The 9,474-nt window shown below is 36.5% G+C and overlaps 1 protein-coding gene across 1 annotated transcript; it reads left to right on the forward strand.

The window, feature by feature from the left end:
• The first annotated feature begins 5,913 nt into the window (after positions 1-5,913).
• Positions 5,914-6,540, forward strand: LOC140877202 (uncharacterized). The gene has a single exon (XM_073280733.1). The coding sequence runs from the start codon at positions 5,914-5,916 to the stop codon at positions 6,538-6,540; it is 627 nt and encodes a 208-aa protein (XP_073136834.1).
• Positions 6,541-9,474: the final 2,934 nt, after the last annotated feature.

Here is a 9,474-nt window from a genome sequence, read left to right on the forward strand (position 1 = left end):
CCCTTGGATAGTTGTTGCCACTATTGCTGCAATAGCCGCAATGTCTTCTCTACTAAGGTTGACTCTTAGAGGTGGGTTCGAATTATCCCCCTGGTTGTTGTTGTTGTTGTTGTTGTTGTTGTTGTTGTTGTTGTTGTTGTTGTTGTTGTTGTTGTTGTTGCGAGTTCTAGGGGGTGCTCCGGCCATTTCCTATAGTAAATGAGTTCTAAGAGTTTGTCGAAACATGACACTTTAAGAAGAAAGGAAATAGCGGAATAAATAAATCAATAAATAATCCAAAGGATAAAAATTATTTTATTGATTTCCAAAATTTCATGAAGGTAAACAAAACAAGTCAAGTCTCAAAACACCAAGATATCAGAACCATGCTGAATAAAAATAGTGCTGAATAAAAGGAATAAGCTAGGTGATAGTCTAATCTATGATTTCTCCATCGCCCGCGGCTTCATCTTCTGCCGGAACGTCTTCTGGGTCCTCATTTCCCACAAGGGCTGCCATAAGGAGCTGATCAATGTACTGGAGTGCGGTTAAGTTTTGTGCCTCTAAGTTGTGCACAGTGTGTTGCAGTTCTTGCACTTGATTTTGTAAACCTTGGATACGGATTCCCGACTCTTGACTCCGTAGAGCCTCTTTGCGTGCCTCCTCAAGGAGTATGACTTGAAGTTCCTTCACGTTAGCTAGGGCAGATGCTAGTTCCTTCTTTGTTTCCTCGTGTTCCTTCTCCTCCTTATTGAGGTAATATGCAAACCTTTCAACATCGGATTTAAGGTGGTCCTGATGCTCCTCCATCTCGCTCTTGTTAGCCTTTAGCGTCTTCATGTTTTCAATCATTTCCTCTTTCTCGTATTGGTCCACGTATAGAGAAGACCTCAATGATTCGATAACTTGATCCTTGCTTCGCACAACACTTTTGCGAGCCGTAAATTTGGTGCGAGCTATCTTCCTAAAATAAATAGGAATGGGTTCAAGTTAAAATTCAAATTGATGAAACTTCAGGCAGAATTGATATAGAACAAGATTTTTAGGTGAATTTTCCAAAAATGGAAATTTTCGAGATATTTCCAAGGATCGAAACTACTGATCACAAGGAGTATGAGACAATCGACAGAAACAAATTTCGAGTTTCCCACGAAAATTTATAGGCAAAACAAACATTTCCAAAAATAGCAAAAACGCGAATTTGCGGGTTCAAACGACCGAAAAAAGTCACTGATCCTACAAAGTATGAGTTTGACTCAGAGGGACGGTTCAGGTTAGGATACGCTAGGCTTGAGTTGAAATTTGACAACGTCAAATTTTTCGGTACGGATTCCCATCCGGATTTATGAACCTGGCGGGCTCTGATACCACTAAATTGTCACGCCCCGAGACCGAGACATGCCACCGGCGTTATTTCTAATTCACACAAATTATAAAACAACCAGCCTCGTAGTACAGTATAAACCAAACCAGTCTATTATCATAAATAAACTTCAAAACATTGTCTTTACAACTCGATAAATCCAAAATAATGAAACGATTGCGGAAGCGTCTAAAAACTTAATAACAAAATATTAAAGCAAAAATCCCAATAATAAAAATAACGAAATTTAGTCTTATTATTTCTCTATCACCATCCCCAAAACATATCTTGTTCACGATCCTCTAAATCGCCATCTTCATCATCTGGAAGGGGAAAAGTAAGGGGGGTGAGTGTTTTGGGAAACACTCAGCAAGTGGGGGCCGATCGATCATATCAAATATATACATATATATATATTTATTCCAAAAACTCATAGCATAATTCAAAGCGTAAACATTTCATATCATGTCTTAACATAGCATAGCATGAACATCATCATAACATAATTGACATGACATAACATAGCATAACATAATTTTGGCCAGACACTGAAATTCCTCTTATTAATCGTGGCTAACTGATCAGTCCCCTATATGTAATCCCTCTAAGGGGTGAGGTCATAGAACGGTTATTATTACCCACCGCATCAGGGCCATAACATAACATGGTTCGGAAATTTCCTTTCCACTCATAATTTGAGTCATAACAGTGCCAAAACATACTCTTAACAAATTCATCAAGAATATCAATTACATAGCAAAATTCGAAGGAATATCATGAACGATCGAAATTTTAAATCATACATAAGGTTTTAAAACAAAAGCCCACTTACCTGCAGATGTGTACAAAAATCAATACTTGACAATGCTGGACCGAAACTTCAAAGGATTCTTCGAAAATCCCACTATGCTCACGTGTTGATAGCTTATAGAACAAGCAAGCACTAAATCCTCTAAATTTCCTAGCCCAAATTCTCGAAAGTATGATGGCACAAGATGACAAATTCCTTTGACTTTTATGGTGAAAGAATAAAAACAAAAAGGAAAAACAGGACAAAGTACTTTCCCATATGGCAGCCTTATACACGAAAATAATTGAAGAGAAGGGGGTGGATTTCTAAGAAAATTCTCAGCCGAGCTTCGAAAGCACGAAGAGGAAAAGAGAGTATGTTTGTGTGATTTTTCCTTAAACTATGAGCCTCTATTTATAGGCACTCAATAGGAGTTTGAGATTGACTAGGATAGTGACTTTCAAAATTTGAATTCAAATCTATCTCCCAAGATTTGACCACACCTAGATCTTGATCACCTATCTTAATAATATTTTATCAAGATACCCAAAATTATATTCTATCTCCAACACTATCTCGATGACATAAAATATACTAATATTAATTATCATAAATTAACTATTATCACAAATAAATAATTAAATAATAAAAGTTTCTAAACATAATTTAGAAAAAATTACGGTTTTCACAGGCTTAGTACATCTAATTAGTCAAAATTTGGTTCAAGTGCAATGTTCTTTTTCGTATTTAGTTAGTTCGATTTTTTGCTGAATTTCTCATTTTCGGCCCAACAAGTAAACAAATCTAACGTTGTATTATAGTATCGGATACATGTTAGTACAATGATAATTATGATCGATAGAAAACAAAATATACTATTGTTTTAATTGTACAAACATTTTCATAGAATAGTTGTACAAAACTTTAAAACATTTTATAAAAATATTTTATAAGTACTTATCCAAACAGAGTTCAATATGTACAAAATTACAATGGTTTTAAAATTAATTTGATTGCTTGGATAAATTTATATTGGTGTATTTCAAGTTCATTTGGTTCTAATCCATGTAAATACAATGATAATTATGATGAATTTCAAATACGCCCAATACAGATTCAATTTCAAAGACATCCTTCAAATCCTTCCTTCTAAATCATTTTTATCTCATCGAATCACAACCTTAATGTTTTTTTCCTTAATTTTAATTTTTAATATCTATGGAAATTATTTTGGCCCGGTTTCTGGATATGTTAAGTAATCAAAGATATACACATAAGTCAAAATCCATACTTCTGTGACATTTTTTAAAAGATATATCAGAACTGCTCAAAAGTCTATCCATATATTTACAACATATAGCTGCGAAAATAATACATATAATCAAAATTAGCTTTCAAATGGTTAGATCATAGATGTTTGATTCTCCTTACCAATATTTTTCTGGACTAGCATATTATACATGTAATTGTCTAGTTATGTACTGTTTATCTGACTAGCGTGGTTTGCAGGCTATTGCATGTACACCGCTCGAGCGCAGCACTACACCTGCGGACAGAAGTTTGGCCGCCCGAGCGGTAAAATCTTACCGCTCGAGCACAACGTCAAAAAATCCCCGTCAGAGCGTTTGGCGCTCGAGCGGTAAAAACTTACCACTCGAGCGCACCGTTTGTATTCCGAAAAGTTACATCTCTTTTTGTCTTTGGGCTTCTTCTATCATGGTTTGCATCCTTAGGCCATAAGACGTGTTATTTGGAGTCTCAGTTTATATATGTGATTGATATAACGCAAAAAATATATATCTGGAAGATCTGATAACGTATATACATCAGATTTATGTTTTTCTGCTAATTCTCCATCACTCTCTCAAAAGAAAGTTTTTCTTATTTTCGTTCGGTTAAGTTTGTGATATTTGTAGTGCTGCTATATCACGATCGTGAGTCGTTGTATCTTAGAGACGATTGCCGTCAACGTTGAGCACTGTTAACAATCAATTTCATCTTGCGGATAGAGAGAATCTCTCGCCTCGACTTGTTCGTTGTTGTTGTTGCTGACTTGTTCAGAATTCAGAATACATATCAAATAACAAATAACGTATGATCAAACACAATTGCGTTCCTTGCCATCCTTATATACTCCAGTCATAACAAAATAATCCGAGATCATTTTCAGTTCCAAAATCTGTAAATAAAATCATTAAAAAACCTCATTTGAAGTGAATAACGAGTGGCCAAATTGCCGATAATTCCCATATCATACACACCTTTTTGACAATACCAAAAGGTATGACTGTATGAGCACTGTCCTTTGGAAATATTTGACGAGTGGACACAAAATATCCAAATGCATGTATACCCCTTTTTGCAAGCTGAATCATGCACCTCACAAATGTATTTTAATTTGTTGTCACTTTGATGAGCAATGAGAGTTGAATCGCTTATTGTTTTTAAAATCTCGTGTTTAATTTACAATTTATGTGCATTTTATATTAGCATTATTTCAATGATATGTAAACAGTGAAATAAAAAAAAAAGACACGGAATTTTAACGTATATATAGTTCGATCGAAAGACCTACATCTACCAGGTCACGCCCATATATCAAATTAATCCAATAAAATTGAGTATGTTTCACATAAATACTTGTTCAATAATAAAAAAAAAACTACTTCTGGTGACGCCTATGACGAACACTTTCAGCAGATTTACATGGCAAGCATCACTCATATTTGAGTCAGCTCTCTTCGAACTCCCTTATGCAGCGGATTGTTCTCTCCCGATAACGTCATATTACTCTCCCGATGAATGTATCACCAATCAGTGTAAGTGCATGTGCACCATCAACAATGAAAAAATTTCTCAAAACATAAGGATAAGGTGACGTTGTGTGAAGCGTGTTCTAGCAGATGTCGGGACACAAAATGGACATTTTGTATTTTCCTTCAGAATTCGTCCACTGTTGGAAAAATTGTTTGACAATTGTTGTTGGAATAAAGGTGGTAAATGAGACATTGATGTTCATAGTCCTACATTGATAAAATGTGGCAATAAATGTCTACATATATAGCCTAAATTGAGACAGTGGGTTGGGGTCCCAAGGGGTACCCATGTTTGTTAAAAGGAGCGGACCTAGACTATGCTAGGTTCGAACCATTAGCCACGCGCGCGCGCGCCGCCGCCGTTCGTCCGACCGGCCGGCCGGCTCGGCTAGGCACGGACCGGACCGGACGTGGGCGTGGGCTGGTTCTTTGACACATATTTAATTTTTGGATGAAATAACAATTTATTTAATTTGTTTTGTTTTCAAAAATAAATAAATAAATTAAATTTCATGTCTGAATAGTTGTGTCCCATTCAGAACCAATGTGTCTCTTTGGCTTGAATCAGTGCGCCCCTTCGCCTGAACTAGTGCACCACTTCAACTGAACCAGTGTGTCTGAAGTGATGCAACTCATCGAGGCAGTCTTCCAATGCCTATAAATACCTCACGTCTGACTCCATTTGAACTCGCTCATTTCTCATTCTCTTCTTCTGCATACTCTCATAATAAAGAGTTTCTTAAAGCACTTTCGAGTGTTCGTGGTTCTTCGATTTTGTTGTGCTGCTAATCGAAGTGATATTAGCGTTCTATCTTGGGAGACAATTTGATCGACCTGTTAGCATCTCTGCGGGCAAATTTGTCTTAAAAATAGAGCGTCAAACTCTCGGCTCGCTATATACTGTGTTGCTGCGTGCATACTGATTAAAGGGTGATAACAAGTTTAAGACAAATTTTGTTGTTATCATGGCTGTTGTTCCACCGACTCCAGTTACGCCAACCCCACCACCACACCCTGTTACACCGACTGTTGTCACCGCCCCTGCTGCTTCTAATGCGCATGCCGAGAGACCTGAGAAGTTCTCCGGTACTGACTTCAAGACATGGCAGCAGAAGATGTTGTTTTACCTCACTACACTTCATCTTGCGAGGTTTTTGAAGGAAGTGGTTGCTGTTCCAGCACCAAATGCTGACACACAAGCAAGATCTGCTTTCGATGCATGGTCTCACAGCGACTTCTTGTGCCGAAACTATATACTTAATGGGTTGGATAATACGTTGTACAGCGTATACTCTGCAACCAAGACTGCTAAGGAACTGTGGGAATCCTTGGAGAAGAAATATAAGACCGAGGATGCTGGCACAAAGAAATTTGTAGTCGGAAAGTTTCTTGAGTTCAAAATGGTTGATATCAAGACGGTGATTAGCCAAGTGCAAGAGTTCCAAATCATCCTCCATGATATAATGGCTGAAGGAATGATGATCAGTGAATCCTTCCAAGTTGTTGCGCTGATTGAAAAGCTACCACCTTTATGGAAAGAATTCAAAAATTATCTGAAGCATAACGCAAGGAAATGGGGCTCGAGGACTTGATCGTCAGACTGCGAATTGAGGAAGACAATCAAGCAAATGTTGTTCAACACAAATCTGCGCCTATTGACTTGTCTGAAATAGATCTGTAAGCAGTAGTCTTCAAGGCTAACATGGTTGATCATCCTAGAGAATGGTATATCGACACCGGAGCAACACGACATGTTTGTGCTGACAAGGAGTTATTTTCGAAGTATACTCCTATAAGTGGAAGACAACTCTATATGGGTAACAATGCGACTTCCAACATCATTGGTTTAGGCAAAGTGGTGATCAAGATGACTTCGGGAAAGGAGCTTACTCTCATCGATGTTCTTCATGTTCCGGACATACGAAAGAATCTTGTGTCGGGCTCTAGACTAGTTAAGGCCAGATTTAGAATAGTGTTTGAAGCCGTCAAAGTTGTAATCATGAAAAATGGACAGTTCCTAGGAAAAGGTTATATAGAAAAATGACTGTTCAAGATAAATGTAATGACTTTACTTTGCGAATTTGAAAATAATAAAGTTAAAGCTTTGAATTATTTGGTTGAATGTTCTAATTTATGGCATACTAGATTAGGACATGTTAACTTCAACACTTTGAGAAAACTCAAAAAATTAAATCTTATTCCAAAGACTAAGATTGATTCAAACTACAAATGTCAAGTATGTGTTGAAGCTAAATTAACTAAAGTACATTTTCATAAAGTGGAAAGAAGTACGATATCTCTAGAACTAATTCACACTGAAATTTGTGATTTAAAGTTTGTACAAACTAAAAGTGGGAAAAAGTACTTTATTACATTCGTTGATGATTGCACTAGATTTTGTTACGTGTTTCTGTTGAGAAGCAAAGATGAAGCTCTAGAAGTTTTTAAAACTTATAAAAATGAAGTTGAAAATCAACTTGGAAAACGAATCAATAAAATTCGTAGTGATAGAGGAAGTGAATATGTTGCTCCGTTTGAAGAATTTTGCAATGAATCTGGCATTATTCATCAAACAACTGCTCCTTATTCACCACAATCTAATGGTGTTGCGGAAAGGAAAAACCGTACTCTTAAGAAAATGATGAATGCCATACTAATAAGTTCTGGATTACCCCAAAACTTGTGGGGGGAAGCAATCCTTTCGGCAAATGATATTCTTAACAAAATTTCACATAAAAAGAAGAATGAAACTCCTTACGAATTGTGGAAAGTACATAAGCCCTCATACAAATACTTGAAAGTGTGGGGGTGTTTGGCGAAAGTAGAAATACCAAAGCCAAAAAAAGTGAAGATTGGACCTAAGACTGTAGATTGCATCTTCATTGGATATGCAAACAACAGTAGTGCATATAGATTCCTAGTGCACAAGTCAGTGATTCCTGATATATATGAAAATACCATTATTGAATCATGGAATGCTGCATTTTTTGAGAACGTCTTTCCTTGTAAAGAAGGAAAAGAAAAGAGCTCTTCCAAAAGAGTTCATGAATCCATTAATGAGGAAACTCATGAAAGTGAAGAACCAAGGCGTAGTAAGAGAGCTAAGATAGCTAAAATTTTTGGTCCTGATTTTCTTAGTTATGCTATAGAAAATGATCCAAGGACCTTAAGCGAAGCGTTATCTAGTCCCGAGGCTCCGCTTTGGAAAGAGGCCATAAACAGTGAAATAGATTCCATCATGGAAAATCATACTTGGGAATTAGTGGATCTCCCACCAGGAAGCAAACCTTTAGGATGCAAATGGATCCTAAAAAGGAAATACAAGGCTGATGGATCTGTTGAAAAATACAAAGCAAGGTTAGTGGCTAAAGGATTTAGACAAAAATAAGGGTTGGATTTTTTTGATACATATTCACCTGTTACGAGAATAACGTCTATTCGAGCACTTATAGAAATTGATGCTTTAAAGAATCTCGAAATTCATCAAATGGATGTAAAGACGGCATTTTTAAATGGTGAGTTGGAAGAAAAAATATATATGGAACAACCTGACGGTTTTATTGCTCCTGGTCAAGAAAAAAAAGTGTGCCGACTCGTTAAGTTGTTGTATGGACTAAAACAAGCTCCTAAACAATGACATGAAAAATTTGACAAAACAATGATGTCAAATGGGTACAAGATTAACGAGTGTGATAAATGCGTTTATATAAAAGGCACACATAACTCATATGTAATTGTTTGTCTATACGTAGATGACATGCTCATTATGGGAAGTAGTCATGATGTCATCATGAATACTAAGAAAATGTTGACAAAATATTTTGACATGAAAGATATGGGAATGCAGACGTTATCTTAGGAATTAAGATTGAAAAAGCGTCTGAAGGAATTACCCTAACACAATCTCATTATATTGAGAAAGTACTTAGGAAATTCAATGCATGTGATGTTACGCCGGTAAGATCACCCGTGGATTTAAATTTACATTTATCTAAAAATCGTGGTGAACTCGTATCTCAACAGAAATATGCAAGGATTATTGGAAGTTTAATGTATATTACAAATTGTACTCGTCCTGATATTGCTTACTCAATAAATAAATTGGGTAGATTCACAAGTAATCCTAGTCATGATCATTGGAAAGCATTGGAAAGAGTATTTAAATACTTATAGTATTCAATGGACTATGGATTACATTATGCATCATATCCTTCTGTACTTGAAGGATATTGTGATGCAAATTGGATTTCAGACACAAAAGACTCGAAGTTCACAAGTGGATATGTGTTCACCATAGGTGGAGGAGCTGTGTCGTGGAAATCCTCTAAACAAACGTGTATAGCTCGTTCAACAATGGAATCGGAATTCATAGCTTTAGACAAAGCGGGAGAATAAGCGGAATGGCTTCGTAATTTCCTAGAAGATATTCCGTGTTGGACAAAATCAGTGCCAGCAATAATGATACATTGCGATAGTCAGTCGGCTATAGGTAGGGCACAAAGTAGTATGTATAATGGTAAGTCAAG

This window comes from Henckelia pumila, chromosome 2 (assembly GCF_033568475.1).
Source record: "Henckelia pumila isolate YLH828 chromosome 2, ASM3356847v2, whole genome shotgun sequence".
NCBI classification, from domain to species: Eukaryota; Viridiplantae; Streptophyta; class Magnoliopsida; order Lamiales; family Gesneriaceae; genus Henckelia; species Henckelia pumila.